Here is an 18,934-nt window from a genome sequence, read left to right as displayed (position 1 = left end):
GTGCGATTTGCCGTGTGAGGTCGAGCGTTATCGTGAATCAACAGAATTTTCGAGCTCAACTTTCCCCTACGCTTGTTGCTCTTCTGAGGTTGTTTAACGTTTGGCAATACCTTTCTGAGTTGATCGTAGTGCCTCGTTCCAGGAAATCAACAAGAATTACACCTTTCTTGTCCCAAAAAACCGTCGCCATAACCTTTCTTGCCGACATCGGTTGCAAACATTTTCTTGGTTTGTGAGGTGAACTTGTTGTCCCCACTCCATTGACTGCAATTTGGTCTCGCAGTTAACATGTTTCACCCATGTTTCATCGCCAGTTACGATGCAATCGAGTAGTGATTCACCCTCTCTGTCGTAAGCATCCAAAATTGTTAACACTGCAGCCATGCGCTGGTTTTTGTAGACGTCGGTCAGGATTTTCGGTACCCATCTTGCACAAAACTTGGAAGCCAAGCTTATCAGTGACGATTTCGTATAACAAAGTTCGTGAAATTTGAGGGAAACTAAGCGAGAGTTCCGTTATGGTTAACCGTCGATTTTCTCGGACCTTTGCGTCAACTTTCTCAACAAGTACGTCAGTCACTATGCTGGGTCTTCCACTTTGCTCTTCGTCATGAACATTTGTTTGGCCATTTTTAAAACTTAATGACCCATTGTCGCACTCTACCTTCAGTGATAATGTTGTTCCCATAAACTTCACACAACTGCCGATAGATATATATAGGCTTACAGTTTTTGGCAGTCAAAAACCTAATTACTGCGCGCACCTCACAGTTGGTGGGATTTTCAATTGCGGCAGACATTTCAAACAGGTACTGTAACTAGACGCGTTACAACACGAACTTCCCGCTAGCACGGCTGGATAGCCACTGAGCGGTGGGACGTCCTGACATCAAGATGGCCGCGCTAGTCCCGCCCCTGGCGGCCACAGCGCAAAACGTAATCAACTTTCCGAACAGCCCTCGTATTTGTATTTTTTGTTTACTGTTTTGTCATGTTGGCACAATGATCAAATACATACACATCTTAGTCAGAAATAACCTGCAACTATTATTGAGGGCAGTTTCTTCAGTAGTGCTGCCAACAAAACGAGCAGAAACTATTTCCTTCAACAAATTCCCACTTGATTAGAGGTTAACAATTCCAGGAACTTTTAAACTTCACCTTTGACAAATCTGATGTTTAATAAGGATTAAAAATACACAGAGCAAAGCAAGGGTTAGAGGATCTCATACCCTGATGACTCCTGGGTGCTGAAGAAACACTTCTGGAGGGAAGTCCCGGATTATGACAGAGGAGAAGAAGTGGCAGGTATGTGTCACAGAGGCCAGGAGTTTAAGAGAATCCTCCACTGCAGAGATCACGTTGAGATCTGACGCCACCAAGGAAATAGACGGCAGCGACCACAACACTCCACTTGAGCTTTCTTCTTCAGGTTGTCTGTGATAACAAGAATGATTAGTAGACATCAAGGACATTTTTAAAGTATAAAAATATTGTAATCGTTTTTGTTTTATGTCAAAACACTGCTGATATATTTTTATAATTTAAAAATATATTGGATAATACATGTGGTTACTTGACTTGACTGTCTCGGCTCATCTAGAAAGACATATCAAAATCCAATCCTGCTTGTTGCAAAAATGAACAATAAACTCAAACAACATTAATAATTACAAAATATTTTCAATTTGTTAGCAATTTTTTTTAATTTTTTTCAATTATGTATTGCATGATGGCATTTTTACACTGGTGTAAAAAAAAACAAACTGAACTTGCGAATAAAGCCTAAAGATGTTAACGATAAATATTTTTAACTTACGTTGGTGTTGGGTCAATCTTATTTGTGGGGAAACCCAACGAAGAAGCTTCATTGGGATTATAGAGAGGCAACTCCTTGTATTTCTGAACAAATTGTTCCATTCTCAGTCTTGCAGATTTTGGTTCATTGCTTGAGTCAGCCGTCTTTGAGCTCCTAACTGAGGGAATGTTGGTGGACCTGGCAGAGTCTGGCATACCACTGCTCCTGGCATGAGACTCTAAGTTTAGTTGAGTAGATGTCGCCTTGGTGGACCTGGCGGAGTCTGGCATACAGCTGCTCCTGGCATGACGCTCCAAGTTTCGTTGTGCTGATGTCGCCTTAGTTGTTCTGGCAGAGTCTGGCATACCACTGCTCCTGCCATGGCACTTTAAGTTTAGTTGTGCCGATGTTGCCTTAGAGGTTCTGGCGGAATCTGGCATACCACTGCTCCTGGCATGACGCTCCAAGTTTTGTTGTGCCGATGTCGGCTTAGAGGTCCTGGCAGAGTCCAATGCACCATTGCTTCTGGCGTATCGCGCTGAATTCACCTGAGCTGATGTCAGGTTGACAATGTCTTGCACCAGAACATCACAGTCTGTCACCTCCCGCAGCTGAGCTAACCCAGGATCGGCTCTGAGCAGGAGAGCCACTGCATCATCCCCTCCATGCTGTCACATAGCAAAGTATTTATAAATATAATTTTTTTTAATGGCTAACTAAAATTCTGAGCTAACAAAAATTTGTGATTTATTTAAATAAAGTAAAGCAAAGTAAAGACGTCTTATTTTACCAGGCAAAGTTAGGGCTAAGAAGCCCTTCCTAACACTAAAAAAGAATTATTAGTATGTACATTAATTTTTTAGTTTAAAACATAAGTAATTACTCAATCTTCTAAGCATAGTAACCATTTTAAATCACTTACTAGATACCTATAATAAATTCTTTTTCAATATTGTAAGATATACTCTGCCACTGTTGATTGATTATTTTATATTTTTGCTTTATTGTTAGTAGTTAGTTTGGTAGTATTCATGTATGGTACTAACAGGCTTCATGCAAATAATTTGTCAAGGCAAATTTCAATGTTTAGATCTTTTAAACAACAACTACCAACTAAAACACTACTACTACTACCATATTGTGATCATTTGCTACACCACTAAGTTGTTCTTATGAAAGGCAGTAATGAAGATGAAAGCTTTTAGTGAGGATTAAAAGAAACCGTTTGTTAATGAATCATCACACTTGTAGCAGTCCATGGTACAAATATTGAGACTAAACACAACAATATGGTTTCTCAATACAATTTTATTGCACTACTAAAAGTACTTCACAAATTCAAACACCATCTTGAAGCAAAAATGTTGTTCTATGTCATTTTTACATTTTTTATTGTCAGCTTCCCAATTATTATTAGTTTTGTAATCTATCCAAAATTAAAAAAAGAACATGTATGAATTTTAATCATATAGTTAAACCTTCTATAATTTCCAACTCAAGAACTCAGGACTTTAACTAATAAAAAAATTTAAAATGGTAAATTTTTTGAACTTACCTTCAGTAACCTTATGATTAACTTTAAAACATCTTCTTTGGCTGGTGCGTTTTTAAACTGAAACCATTTGACTAAGTTTTGAAAAATACAATCTTTATCAACAAGCTCATCTTCTGTGATTAGCTTGTAATCTAACTTTGACACTATATTGTACAGTGCCCGAGCCCGTATTTCTTCTAAACTGTGACCTGTGAACAAACCAATGAATTTTGAGCTGTTTAAAGATAAACAAAAATAGAGTACATCAATGTTCAGCTGGGGCCAATTTAGTGCTGAAGTAAATAGTTTTAGATTATGAATTAAAGGGCGACAGTTTGCCCTGTATACAATTCCCATTATTACGCTGATCAAACATTTTTGAGCTGTAAAAACTTAGCTTAGGTCAGAGAAAGTTCTCCAAACAATAATGCTGTATTTTCACACAGATTCTATATAGTCATAATACACAACTTTCCCTGTTTCTTTTGAGACTAAATTAAATGTGATTTTGAAAGCAAATCTGAAAGTAGGCTACTTATTTTGTTGTTAAATAATCTATAAGCAACTTTCAGTTTATTTTTTTATGAATACTTATTCCCAAGAACTTATTATTCTCAACTATATTATAGTCAGCCAGACTTAGCTCATTTTCAAGGGCATTCCTAGCCTTAAAATGAATTATGTTAGTTTTTAATGATTTAGGCCAAGCCATTTTGTTTAAACCAATTTACTAGTTCTTCTAAAGTGTTTTTATTGATAAACCAAGATTTATAAGAGAATTTATAATTGTTAACTACTTTACAATTCATCTGACTTAAATTAGCCTAGTACCAGCATTGGTCCTAGCCTTAAAATGTATTAAGCTATATTAGTTTTTTTTTTTTTTTCAGAAAAGGCCATTATTAGCGTCATCTGCAAATAAGGTGACGCCCCTCTCAATTTCATTTAGAAGATCATTTATATTTACACATTTGATGGAAGTACATGGAAATACTTGTATATATAAAATGTAGGCTGTATTATTATATTCAAACAGATGTAATAGACCAATGCAAGTTTGGTTGAATAATAGCACAACACTTCGCAAATATACTCTGGGTATTTATTTTAATTCTTAGGCTTACGTGGCTATTGTCATTTATCAAAGTATTCCGTTGGGTAGGGTACGATAAGCGGACCCGGTTTTTTATATCGAAATTGGCAAACGATATTAAATAATCATAAACATCAATACAACCAATCGGTACTGATTGATTATTTTTAAACAATTAATTTAATCTAAATCAACAGCTCTAAACACTGTCAAATAATACACATAATCGTATTATTATATACCATATATACGATTACGTTGTATATATAACAATAATAAATTATCATACATACACGTAATAATATATAATTACGTGTGTAAAATCAATCATTATATAACATAAACAGTTTTCCTGTTTGATTATTCTCGTTTTGGTTGTTTTATTATTATAAAAATGTAATTTCTTAATTATTTATGAGTTTTCCTATATGTCTACATATTTATATTTGGGATTAAATTAAAACACATAATTGTTATTTAGGACTACAGATATTGGGTAGGGTACGATAAGCGGACTCGGTTTTTTATATCGAAATTGGCAAACGATATTACTTAATCATAACCATCGATATAATCAATCGTTACTGATCAATTATTTTGAATTATTAACTTAAATAGTCTATATCAACAGCTGTAAACACTAAAATAATACACGTAGGGTAATATTTCAATTTTACATAAATAATTTTAATTATTAAAAATGGCAGTCTATTTTAGAAAACTACATGACATTGCTTTGAAAGATGATAAAACATAAATAAAATATATTGTTTTTGTGGCTTCAATATGTTGGACTCATACTGAAAACCCCATTGTGTGAAATTTGTGGGAAAGAAACAACTGTAACTGTGAGAGAAGCAAATATGGTAAGACTTCAGTTTTCCTAATTTTTGTTACAATAACTTGTTTGATCACTGTAAATATTATATTCATATTTTAATATAAAACATATGATTGTTATTGAGGACTATAGATACTTTTATATCAATTGATAGTCTAGGATTTGAGATGCGAATATTAGGTATCGAATTCGCTACATTCTTCGATATAAAAAACCGGGTCCGCTTATCGGTACCCTACCCCAGATATTTTATATCAATTGATAGTCTAGGATTCGAGATGTGAATATTAGGTATCGATGATTATATTCTTCGATATAAAAAACCGGGTCCGCTTATCATACCCTACCCGTCATAACATTATCAAAGTATTCGTTTCATACTGTGTCAAAGCATTGCCTACATAGTTAACTTCTTGAGATGTTTAGTTTTGGTTTAATATCTAACTTATTAGTTAAAATGCTGAGAGCATATAGGATCCTAGCATGATACTTGAGGTCTCCGGCTCTTGCCTGAGACAATATAACAGCCATTGACGCTTCACCTCTCAACTGGCCGAGTTAAGATACTGGCCCTTAAGGTTTTTTTGACGTAACTAGTCGCACCAATATAATGGCCATTGGTGCTATAAGGATTATAGTAGTTTAATTGCTCGTAAATGGAAGTTTTGTGGATGTTACGATTGTCACTATGGTTGTAACCCCAAATTGTTCAATCATTAAGCCATGTTTTTCATACTATATTAAGTAATGCATGATGGTTTCCTGTTGAAGATGTATCTACTTATAGCATGATAATCAAAATCCTGTTTTATTTTTGTAATAATTCCTGTAAACATTTACAATATAGAATTATTATTGTTAAGGGTTTGTTCTATGCCCATTATTTCATAGCCACTAGTTAATCGTCTATTGATAAATAAATGATAATCCCACTTCAAACGAATTACAGTATAAAAACCATTAATTTAAAGAAAACTTAAACAAAAATTCTAGGTATTTGTCAGTTGAAAAGAGAATTATACATTCAAATAAATCCAGACTAACCTAACTTTTTAACCAACACAGATAACTGACTCATAACAAGGCCTAGCCATTTATGAATGGCTAAATACACACAACAATATATTGGCTTTGGTTCTTCAAAAAGCAATTCGTTAACGTTTTAGTTTAACGGTTGTACATTTAACACCTCATCTCAAACACCATCACTTTGTTATCAACCAACTTTCAAAAGAATAATCAACAGGTATAACCGACATTGTTTACACTTAATTTGCTTCTAAAAGCCCGGCTTTGGACAATATCAAATGCCTGGTTTTGCTTACATTTACATATTTTTATTTTTTACGTGGATATACTTACTACAAAAATCTATAAGTAAAAATTGATTGTACTAGTTAAACAGATAATACAGCTAATACAATCGAAGATAAAACACAAGATGCACAGATGCTAAATATAGTTGGGTATAATAAATTCATAGAATACAATTGCCGTAATTACAACTTTATGAAAGAAATAATTAGGTAATTACAATAAATTAAAATATTTTGCTCTTCAAACACTATCAAAATCATATACATCTTATGTAATAATTATGGCATATTGTAGATCAATCTTGACAATACGGCTATCGTACGGTATTAGTCTGTACATAATCCGTAAGAGATGCGCTGTACATAGAAAACATTTAACATTTACATGACTCTACAAGGCTGTTCGAAATTATTGCAAAATTAAACTTCAAATTCGAGTCTATGATGCATTAAGGGAGTTAGACATATTGGTACTGCCTATAATAGTTAATATGACTTGAAAACTCTTTACCAACGTATATCCATACTTGAAACTTTGCTGTTTAATTTCTTAATGTTGGACATTCCCCTTTCATAAGACGCTTCTCTTATTCTTTTACACATACGACAGTGCTGATGTTAATAGTCTAATGTATATAAAACCCCCCTAAACTTACAACCTTCAATAGATATTTTCTTATATTATTGTTTAGTTATTAGAGGTTTAAACTTGTGAGTGTACGTATAAGAAACAGTCAAAGTTTAAACGTAATAATGAAGAGAAACACTTATTTGTTTTTTTTTTATTTTCAAAAAAAATAAATAAATAGAAGTCTCTATCCCAACAAGAGCACCACACAAGCCTTTACGCGTCGTACAAACTTATTTCCCCTTATAACAAATAATAAAAAGTCTAAACTGATCAATTACTTTACAACTAACAATGCTTATCCATGGCTTTAATCCATGGGTGCCTCTCCTGTATGAGGTTTAGCTATATCATGAATAAACTCAAAAAATTCGAATAATTTAAAATAAGATGTTCAGAAACCTAATAAATGTCCCAAATATGTACGCAACAATTACAAGCACGAATGATTTGGAGTTGACCTGGTTGATTTTGTGACAAAATCTCGAAAAATTTATTGAAATATTAGACTTTGTTTCCAGTTTTGTTAATTTTGACCTTAGGCAAGTTACAGTTTGTTGCAGATAGAATAAAAATATTTCTAGGCATGTGCTTAACGTAAATTATTTTAATACTACATCTATAACTTTTAGTTAGATACATCAAACATTATGATTTAAAAGAATTATTAACTCAAAACAAAATTAAAATGTTTTTATATCACTTGGATAAAGTTTTTTTTGTATAGGGAAGCGCAACGACACGATCACTAAATGATATTTAGAACTCACATTTATTCTCGTCTTTTTACTTGGAGTATATGGGTTCGTTGCACCCTTGATAGTGGAGCATGTTTTATTTAAATTCGTATGTGGTCTGCCCGCATGCGGCTTTTCTGTGCGAACATACCGCAGCATTTTGCGGCGTCTCTGAATAGGAACCCTATATAACTAAATTTTATTAAATTGAAAAAAAGGCTTGTTCTTCTTAATCAAATTCATTTTGGCAATAATTTTATTTTTAAATGTATTGTACTTAGTTAATTTATGTTTAATAATATTTGTTTAACTATACACCCATGGTGATCCTGACATGACTGACACCGTAAACTGGTATTTGAAAAATATACTGTGTAAAGGTATTGAAACAATATTTAAGTAACGTAATTAATATACATATTTTAATACAAGTAATAATATATACAAGAAAAAGTTTGATTTTAATTTTCCATATAAAGATCTAGTGTGGCCTTGTGGTATCATACTAAGCCTTGATAATGAAACAAAATTAATGTCACCTGGTTTGATTGTGTAAAAAGTAATCAGCTGTTCACGTTCAATTCCTCAATTTATTCTCTAGTGGGGGAGCGGAAGTTATTTGTGGTTATGTTGCTCATCTTTGATGTCAGAGGTCTTTGTGCTAATATAAACTATTGAATTGGAATAGAAGCTTCACTATATTTTTAATTTAATCAAATATATTAAAATAAAGAATGTTTACAGGAGGAAAGTTGTCTGAGTGTTAAGGTAATTTTTTTCTTCAAGAATGGATAAATGATGGTGTTCTGTTGAGTACTTGACTGAGCATTATTTTTAATTTCTTTCTAAGTTTTATTTTGATAAAATATAATAATCTGTAATATAGAATTATTTTAATTTAGTATTTATTTATATGAGACTAACAATTAAGCTTTAAATTTAATGCTGTGGAACTAGCCTAGTAATAAAGCATTTTGTTTGTTATCATCATCTAATTGAGTGATAGGCTATTGCCATTGGATTTTGTTGCAGCCTATTAGTATAGTGCAATATTTTAATCCTTGGTTACCATTGAATTTGCTAAAAGCTTTAGTGACAGTAGTCAAGTATTATAGGACGAAACCCACAACACAGTTTCCCCCAGCTAATTTCATAAAATTCATCTTTTTACAAAGCAGATAAGTGTAATATGAATGTATGCCTTACTTTATACACAACAATGATTTGTCCTCAGAATTACAGTTTAAGTCTCAGTTTGTTAGTTTTTGGTTTTAACCTTCAACTTAATAATTGGTTTTTCTCTAATTGGCAGGTTCGGTATCAATTTACAAAATCGTGACCATGGAAAGGTATGTTCATTTTTTTTTTCCTGAAAACTACAATTTTTCCTGAAAACAATAGTGAAGAAAAAATTCGTCGGCAACGAAAAATCAAAGGAGTTACGATTTTTTGAAATCCTCTGAAAACTCTGTTTTTGACAGTACCTCTGGCAATTTTACTGAAATGATGACGTTAATCCTGTCAACGATGCCTGCCCGCTGCGCAGTGCTGCGCACTGCTTGCTCTTTTAGAAAAAAAAATTAACTCGAGCTTGCAAAAGTCGAATCCCAGATCACGTGATGCCCCTGATCCTTAACCCTCCAAGTGTTGTTCGACAAAATTTTGTCGGTTATTTTCCATCTTTAATGCAATAATGCCCGAAAGGCATCAATATAATACAATGATATACTTTCCCCCCAGTTTATATGCACCTGTGATAATAACACTTGGCTATAAATGCCCAACCCATGAAAAAAAGTCCATTTTTTCATGGTCACGGTATTGTAAATAAATACCGCAGGTTCTTTTTGGGTATTTTGCAGACCTTTTTTAAAACGTGTAAAAGAATCTTTGTACTGTAAGTCTTACAGGTAGGGTACAATAAGCGGACCCGATTTTTTATATCGAAGAATGTAATCATCAATACCTAATATTCGCATCTCAAATCCTAGACTATCAATCGATATAAAAGTATCTATAGTCCTCAATAACAGTCATATGTTTAAAATTGAAATATGAATTTAATATTTACAGTGATCAAACAAATTATTGTCCTCCTCCGTAGACTAATGGTTATAGTCTCGGCTCTCTAACCGAGAGATCACGGGTTCAAATCCCGGGGAGGTCCAAAAATGTCGTAATAACAAAAACCAGTGCACATCTTACTTAATTTTAACTATCCAGATTTAGTTGACAATTGTTTATTTTGCTTGAAAAACCGTTACAATGTCTTTATTAATTTATGATCCGTTATGAGTTCTATTAGTTAATTGCTTAATTACTGTATGTTTTTCCAGGGTACAATGGTGGTCAGAGTGAGTTCCCACAGGAATGTCCGGATACTGCTGGTGGGTGACAGAGGTGTTGGCAAGACCTCCTTGATCTTGTCTCTGGTAAGCGAAGAGTTTCCGGAGGATGTTCCCCACAAGGCAGAAGAGATCACCATCCCGGCCGATGTTACTCCGGAAATGGTCCCCACCAACATTGTGGATTACTCAGGTACAGTCTCTTGTCACAAATCTTGCTAGTTGTAATTTGCCCACTGTGGTGATTATTCCTTAACCCTTTGAGGAAGTATTTATTAAGGCCTCTACAGCACCGGTAGCAGCAATTAAATTGAGCAAAAATGCAAGACTTTGGTTAAAACTTTTTAAAACAAAATCTATAAAAGATAGAGCATTAATTTTTTACCAAATCAAATCAAATCAAATCTGTTTTATTGCTGAGACAATAATACATCGTATGGCAAACGTCAATTAATAATAATATCCTAAAATTTCGGTCATTCATACTATAATACACATACAGACATACAATGTTTAAAGTCACACCTCTTTCATTCATCGCCAATGCAACCCACTTCGAACAGCGGTGTCATTCTTCAAATTGGGCGGCCTCCCAGTTGAAAGCCAAAAACTCACCTGCATTATAAAACGCTTGAGACACCAAGAAGCGTTTTAGGCGAGTCTTAAACGCCTTTGGCGTTGGAGCATCTTTGATTGGATTGGGCAGTCTGTTGAGGAATTGAACACCCGCTTGTGAAGGCAGGCGTTCATAAACCACCGTTCTGTGTCTACCAGTTCGGTAGTTTTCTATGCCAACGTGTCTCATACATGTGTATGTCTTGTCCTCTGGTTAAGGTACATTTATTCACACAAAACATAGTTGTTTCCAATATGTAGAGACATGGCAAAGTCAACAGCTGCAATTTCTTGAAAACTTGCCTGCACGACTCTCTGAATTTGATTTTAGCGATGATTCGAATTGCTTTTTTTTGGAGTCTGAAAACTCTTTGGAACTGAGTGTTAGCGCAAGCTCCCCAAAGGATCACTCCATAGGCCAGGTGGGGGTATATCAAGCCATAATACGCCGTAATCAGTACCTGACTCGGGCAGTATTTTGCTAAAGACCTCAGAACAAAGATGCCTGAGCAGATTTTGGCGCAAACATGATCAATGTGCACATTCCATGTCAGTCCTCGATCAAGGTACATTCCAAGGAATTTTGAAGAGTAGACTTCGTCCAGTGCGGAGTCAGCCATCAAGATGGCAGGTCCGCACTGGTTGCCCGCAGTGCGCAAAGAAAAATTTAAAACGTTGGTTTTTGAAGAGTTTATTGTGAGGTTGAGGCTGTTGAAGTATTGGACACAGTTGTTGATATCAACAAAAGCCTGTTGTTCCAAAACTTCGCTTGATCTTGCATTGAAAAAAAGAGTCGTATCATCTGCAAACTGCACTGTTCTTCCATGCAGAAGCGATGATTCTATGTCGTTGACATAAAGCAGGAACCAGTCTTTAGTGTTACAGAACAATAAAAATATATTTTCATTAAATATTACTTATGGGTATTGGATAATCCATTTTATGATTTTCAACAGACTTGGGTATCAATGCGAGCTGTAATGAGACGTTAATGGATCTGAGATGTTATGGAAATACAAAATTTTGATTGATTTATTTTCAGCGGTGGAACAGACAGACTTGCAACTGTCAGAGCAGCTGCAGCGAGCCCATGTGGTCTGCCTGGTGTACTCGGTAGCAGACGATGACACGCTGATGAGAGTGACCACATACTGGCTGCCTTACATCCGGGAGGCGCTGTCTCACACACGCCGACCTCCTGTCATCCTGGTTGGCAACAAAGTGGACCTGGTCGAGTACTCTACCGTCGATGTAAGTGTGACGATTCTGTTCCAAACATTTCAAAATCTGATTTAAAAAATAGTTTAATTATTTCTAGAAATATGGTTTTCAGGAAAGTGTTAACTCCTTTAATGATTATTTAACCCTCTCCCACTCGCAAGGCATGAATCGGCACGGCCATCACATAGCCACTGCAGCTTAAACCGCACAGATCGGCACGCACTGCTTTACCCACTAGAGTCGATAAGTGCTGCTCTCGAGTAGCAATAGTTTGTACTACTACAGGTTGTTTGCTATCAGGATACCATTTACTTTACTTTTACAGTAGATTTATTCCATTATTTTGTTATTTATATTAGTTGTGCGGAAGCAATGGGGGGTTGTAGTCGTATACTTTGTGACAGTGAAATCGATCTCGTTATTAGTAGTGATTGCGACGATTCAAGTGAGTGTAGTGATTTACCAGAGCTTTGTGAAGTGGTTGGTGGCATTGAGGATGTAGTTCGGAGTGATCACAGTGGCAGGGGCAGTGACGGCGAGCCAGACAATGACCTTCACCAAGTAACTGCACAACAAACAACCCAGCGCCCAACTGTCCGTGTGCCCCCTCCCTGGTCTCGTACAATCAACTTCATTGAACCAATATATAGTACAATAATTAATATATATAATTATAGTTAATTACAATGACAACGTGTATAAGTTGAGGTGCAGCGTATTTTGACCGAGCGCGACCGTCAGAGCGAATTAATTGAGGTTAGAAGCACCTGAGTGCCTGGAAACAATGTGAGCGGGAGAGGGTTAACACAGTTGTTTTAGCGTGCATTATTTTCTTGGACTAACATAGTATAAATACATAATAGAGTCTCAATAGATAATTTAGGTCAGATCTTCATGATTTTTCCCTCAAATGCTAATAATTAAACTCTCAATAAAACTAATATAATAATTTTGTTATTTAATTATCTGTGTACGCTTGAATTTATTTATTACTGTCAGACAATAAAGAAAAACTCTATCCAGCGATTGATTTCGCTATCCTGGGATGTGAGTTTGATAACTTATCATTGCTTTGAGATAACTTATCGCAATACCAAACACTTTACTAGAGAATAATCTATTTTCATAATGTGAGTAATCCACAAATACGTCCTGGTAGGACAATATCACTGCTTTGTTGCTCATACTGCCATAACTGAACTTAGCTGATAGAAGCTATACTGATGATATTCAACAATGCAAAAAAACCAGGATGAAAAACAATACAAACGTTTGTCCCTTGTTCTGTCTACAATGTTCTTCTATAGATACTTAGTCGGAATAATTCAAGAGTTTACCGCAAGAAAGAAGCACATGATGGGCTGTCACCAAACGTTATATAGATGTCATACCTCGTAATGAGGACGTAAGCCAGCACGTCCTTTTAACGTTAAAGGGCTAAGGTGTCCTCATCGTGTATCATAAGTACAGTAGGGATCAATGTGCCTCTAACCTGAGTTTCGGCTTTGTAGACTTGACCATAGACGTGAGCTGTTCTGTGTTTACAGAATGGTAGGTAGTTGGGGAGGAAGACAAGAGAAGAAGACTCTCAGAATGCACAGGTTTCAAAACGCAAAATTATAAACTTTTGTAAAAATTGAAACGTTTTGTTGTAAAAACAAACATAAAAATCCTCCTTTTTCTTCTGGGTTGTCTTCTGCTTGCTTGCTTGCTTCTTTCTTCTCCTTTTTTAGATGTGGAGCATTCATGAGCTTCCAGTTAAAAGAAGAAATGTCAGTTTTGCTTTTCGCTCAGACGCAAGACAGTTTCTTTTCTTGGAATGCGTCCAAGAAAACGCACTAAATGTAAGCTCTGTGGCATCCGAAGTTATTGGTACCCTCAATACTCTTATGGCTACAATTGCTTTGTCACAAGTACCTCTCAACCCCCTCCATCATGAAAGAGACTTTGATAATCTTTATTGTCCATCCCGTCCCAAATAAACTTTCTTGAGAATATGCCTTCCTTGTCTCTGTAGTCAACGAAACTTTCTTTTACAACATTCAAACCCATCTAGTGAGAAAAATCGCAAACAAAACCTATGGCTTCTAGTAGAGTCGAGCAAACTTCCTTGCATTTAAGGTTCCATCATAAATGCTGCAAGATTGATTGGTCCAATGCCAAAAATTTTTTCTCATTGAACTTTGTTTTCTTCGGATTTTTGCATCGGTGGTGTTGATAGGTTTTCCTTCATACTTTTCTCTTTTTGTTTAATTCCTGACCACTCTATGTATTTGTGGGTCGTTAGATTCAATGGATCTGATAAGACCAACAGTTGGTAAAAGCAGCTTTATAATTTTTTCTAACCCTAAACACAGCATCGTCTAGTAGTTTCCTTTTGAATGGGTTTACGTCAGCCTTTTCATTGATTTTTTGAGGACCACTTAGTTTGAATGCAAACTCTCCAAACAAAAAAGGTGGCTGCCCCATCTGGTCTGCCCAGGCAACTCCAGAGATATTAGAACTTTTTTCTTGATTTCCTTTTATTTCTATATTTCAACATTAATATAGGAGGATCACTAGAAAAGTTTTGAGACATTGCTATATTTAAAACACCTCATAGATAAGAAAACTACTAGAATTAGAGATAAAGCAATTCATATCTAAAAGATAGCAAGCAGGCCTTGTTTGTAATCTAAAGCTTAATACCTTATCAGCTTTGATAGAAACTTAAGATAACAGTATCATTTCAGTCCAAGCCATAGAATTTGAAAGAAAAGATATCATGCAATGATTTTATATGGTTTTAAAATAAGTTTAAATTGGTTTTAAATTTTGTTATCAATGGATTTTGGGGATATTATTCTTTCATGATCTCTTCTGTTTTATTGGTTTCAAGAGTTTAAACAGGGCAGATGTTCTTTTTCAGATGAAGAGCACAGTGGATAATGAGAAAGGAACATTTACAATTTACATACTAAAATATTGCTGCTAACCTAGGGATTTTTTGTCTAGTGTCTCTTTTATCCTTTACGAATACTTGTAATATAAGGAAAGTTTCTTATCAGTGGTTGGCTGAAACACAGAAAGAAGAGCGTGTGAAATGGTGTCAGGAAATAAATAAATTTAGTTATCATGACTCGTGGCATTGGTAGATTTTCAGATGATGAGTCTTGGATTTATCAGCTTGACCTTCAATAAAAGCCTCATTCAATCGTTCGACTTTTTCCTGAAAACCAAGTAAAACCAGTAATCAATCTTTCAGTTGTTGAGAAAATGCGATATGGGCATGAACTATTCCAGTAATGTTCCAGCATGTTATAATTTTGTAAATGTTACCTTGTTTTGTGAACTGAATCAAAATTCTTATTGATAATATAACTTCAATTCAATTTGTTCCAGGCCGCTTGTGATATAATGGAAGAATTTCCGGAAGTGGAGAGCTTTGTTGAGGTAACTATATTAGAGACGTAGGCTACACTATGATTGACGGCAACTGAGTACTTGAATACAGTACTGATACATATCAACCAGTATCATTATTTCTGAACCCTTCTACGTGATTGTCTTGGTCAGAAAACCCACTGTATTGGTGTGGTTTCACATGTTTTAATGTAGACAGTATTACTATGTTATCTATCTGTTACAGTCGGAACTATTTCAACCTGATATTTATAACGTAGCGATGGTGGGAACGGTTTATTTAATGTGAATGTTGAGTTTTGCTCATAGTTCACCTTCTTCTTTGTGCTTTCTTCATTGCCGACTTTTTTTGGATCTCTTCAGACGAACATGACTCCAGATTCCAGGAGTTTAGTCTGTGGCAGCATCAAATTCCAGACACTTTTAGAGGAAAATGAACTGAAGCTTAACTCAACATTCACACTGATATGTAGCTCACTGTATAAAGGACAAATCTGTCATTACTCTAAAATGCTTTGTTTGAATTAGTTAGGTGGTTTTTAGCCCAATAGAGACGATTTATAATAGGTCACCTTTACAATACTGTAGAGCGTGATGTTCTCTTTTGTTTCAAATGGCTTAGGTATACAATGTTTTTAATTACTCATTGTTAAAATACAACTGGTTTAGTCAATACATCTTATAGTTTGGGTGTAAGTAATTTTAATGTACAATAAGTTCAAAATAGTGTGCCACATTTGGTGGGCTTTGTAGACCTAGTCTAATTATTAAAATTTTCTGGTCAACCTCATTGGTCAGGGGGTCTGCAGTTAAAGTTTTGCCGACGATCTAAGTCTGAATGTTGTAGTAACTTGGAAATTATTAATCAGAGATTACTGAATGAAAAAAAAAAAAAAACTGGTAAGATTGTTGATTGGTGTGCAGCCACAAACTTTTTTAAAATAAAAATAAAATTATTGATCTTAAATTTATTATTTGTAATAACGTAGTTAATTTTGAATCCACCAATAATCAGAATAAATTGTAATATTCCTTCCCATGAACATTGTAAATCACGTTTGATGAAACTTTGAGTTCTTACACTGTCGTCTATGTATATTTTCTCTGTTTTGTTATTTGTGAAAAGTAATTTAGGTAGTTTTTAGGATCATTCTGCTGTACATAATCATGACACTAGGGACAAACATAGGCTAATCAATGATAGGTGTATATACAGCCTGACCCAGAAGAGCTCTCAGTGTCTGGGTATTACATTTTATAATGTTTTACCATGTAATATTCAGGTTCTATCTCTGAACTTATTCAAGCAATGTGTAAAAAAAATATTAAAGAACTGTATCTACGGTGTAGAAGAATTTATAGGCTTAAATTATTTTCTGTCTAAAAATAACTAGTGTAGTCTAATGTAAAATCTTTTGACCTTTGTCATACAATGTTAAAATAATGTGACCGTCAAATAAAGTTTATATTGTATTGTAGTTAATAGATTATTACATACAATAACATTTTTAATTGAAATTATGTCACACTATCCATAACAATTTTAATTAAGCAGTAATCTTACTTTTTTCAAACAGTATTGAAAGAAAATTTATTTTCAGTGTTCGGCGAAGACGTTGAAGAACATCAGTGAAATGTTTTACTATGCGCAGAAAGCAGTTTTACATCCGACTGGGCCAATCTACATCAGTGATAGACAAGATGTGAGTGTTTATCGTAGATTATTACACCATGTTGCAATTCAAGCAATCAAATCAAGCTGTATACATTAACCAATGAACATTTTATTTGCAATTTTACATTAGAGTTTTCAGGTTTAATTCAAAATGTCATCAAAGAAGTAAATAATTCTTAACTAACAGTATAATTCTGGCACTAAATAGTACTGTATCAAAACGCTGTGATTGAATTTATAAATAATCACTGATGTAGTACATAGTAGATGTAATGCAATATTTGTTTAAACTGCCTTTTTCTCAGTAGAAGAAAATTTTGTTTTTAGAAAATAAATGTTATTTTATACAAAGCACATATACTTCATTTAATTTAAACATTTAACGCTATTAGGGTCTATGTCTGTGTAGCATTAATATCAGCATTTCATTTAAACCATTGACATTTATATAGTCAGACATTCATCTTTGTATAACTAGCTTTTACCAATCAATCAAAATCTCTTTATTTGTTAAAAACATACATGTACAGTATTAATGGCGTCAAAAATTTTAAAATTACACATAAGTATCCTAGAAAAGCACAACCAAAATTCTACACATCAGACAATTGAATAATATTTGTATATCTTTGTTCTAGCTAAATGAACAAGACATTTATTTACATTTCATGCTTAAATGTTTTTTTTTTTCAAAAAGAATTCCAAAATAATGTAAATGTCTGTTAACCAGACAGTATTTTCAAGAATCAAGAATGTTTATTGTCGTCCCACAATGATTGTTATAACAAAGTCCTAAGGTCAGAAGGGTTATGTTATGAAAGTGCACAGTATACATACAATGACTGTATAAAACGGTACATACTAGTCAAAATAAAACATGATTATGAAAGCGACATTGGCAAGTAAAGTGCATGATGATATTTCTTTGTCTGATTTGTTATCAGGTAGCCTGGATGATTATAAACCGGAGGAATTTAGGTTGGGTTGTGAAAATTGATGGTAACAGTGAAAACAATTCATTATTATCTGATATTCCTCTTGCCCAAAGAATTAATCAAACACATACGTATATGGATACACGTACTGCTAAAAAATATAGTATATATTTTACGTGTTTATAAAAAAACTGTTTGTGTTATAAATAAGTGTAAATATGTTATAATCTTTTGTTCACTACAAAGCTGTTTATACAGGGTTTGTCCGGAAAGTAATAGGACTGATTTTCTTTCGCCGAGACTGTACTTCGGACCGTGCGCGCACAGACTGGAATCGGTAGAGGGCGTTCCTAGCTAACGAACAAGCGGCTGGTCAGTTGTCTCCGAGCACCTGAAGAGTTAGGACAGGCATTTTCACGTGACATGTTTCTGTAAGTGGTGCAAGCCGAAAATGCAGCGTTCGTTAGAGAAGAGGTACACGATTAGATTCAGTGTGAAACTCGGTAAATCTGCGACAGAGACATTTGATATAATCAAGCAGGCTTACCCAAATGTTGTTTTAGGAAGAAGTGGTGTGTTTCGGTGGCACCAGGCCTTTTTGGAGGGCCGGGAAGAGGTCGCTGATGAAGACAGTGCTGGAAGACCTTCGACTTCGACAAACACCGACAATGTGACTCGTGTGCGCAAAGTTTTGACCTCAGACCGTCAACTAAGTATTCGTTTAATTGCCCAGATGTTACATTTACCGAAATCTGTGGTTCATGAAATTGTGACGGAGCATTTGAACATGCGCA

The 18,934-nt window shown here is 34.6% G+C and overlaps 2 protein-coding genes across 4 annotated transcripts in view; one reads left to right on the top strand and one right to left on the bottom strand.

The window, feature by feature from the left end:
- Positions 1 to 6,530, bottom strand: part of LOC124367938 (rotatin-like) — an 84,590-nt gene extending 78,060 nt beyond the window's left edge. The window contains exons 1-4 of the mRNA XM_046825152.1: positions 6,311 to 6,530; positions 3,354 to 3,541; positions 1,820 to 2,466; positions 1,233 to 1,437 (exon numbers count right to left, since the gene is read on the bottom strand). Coding sequence (XP_046681108.1) covers positions 1,233 to 1,437; positions 1,820 to 2,466; positions 3,354 to 3,541; positions 6,311 to 6,344 — 1,074 coding nt within the window. The 5' untranslated portion in view covers positions 6,345 to 6,530. The remainder of the gene's footprint in view (positions 1 to 1,232; positions 1,438 to 1,819; positions 2,467 to 3,353; positions 3,542 to 6,310) is intronic.
- Positions 6,531 to 8,537: 2,007 nt separating this feature from the next.
- The window catches only part of LOC124367937 (mitochondrial Rho GTPase), a 30,746-nt gene continuing 20,349 nt past the window's right edge, over positions 8,538 to 18,934 (top strand). For 2 of the 3 annotated variants that reach the window (XM_046825151.1, XM_046825150.1), the window contains exons 1-5: positions 8,539 to 8,715; positions 10,284 to 10,485; positions 11,950 to 12,158; positions 15,510 to 15,560; positions 17,132 to 17,233. In XM_046825151.1, the coding sequence (XP_046681107.1) occupies positions 10,290 to 10,485; positions 11,950 to 12,158; positions 15,510 to 15,560; positions 17,132 to 17,233 (558 nt within the window). In that variant the 5' untranslated portion in view covers positions 8,539 to 8,715; positions 10,284 to 10,289. Of the gene's footprint in view, positions 8,716 to 10,283; positions 10,486 to 11,949; positions 12,159 to 15,509; positions 15,561 to 17,131; positions 17,234 to 18,934 lie in introns of all 3 variants that reach the window. The other variant, XM_046825149.1, reaches the window with a different exon arrangement.

The sequence above is a fragment of the Homalodisca vitripennis genome, chromosome 8, assembly GCF_021130785.1.
Source record: "Homalodisca vitripennis isolate AUS2020 chromosome 8, UT_GWSS_2.1, whole genome shotgun sequence".
NCBI lineage: Eukaryota > Metazoa > Arthropoda > Insecta > Hemiptera > Cicadellidae > Homalodisca > Homalodisca vitripennis.
Note: the sequence above shows the minus strand (reverse complement) of the source record. Positions and strands in the feature narration are given on the sequence as shown.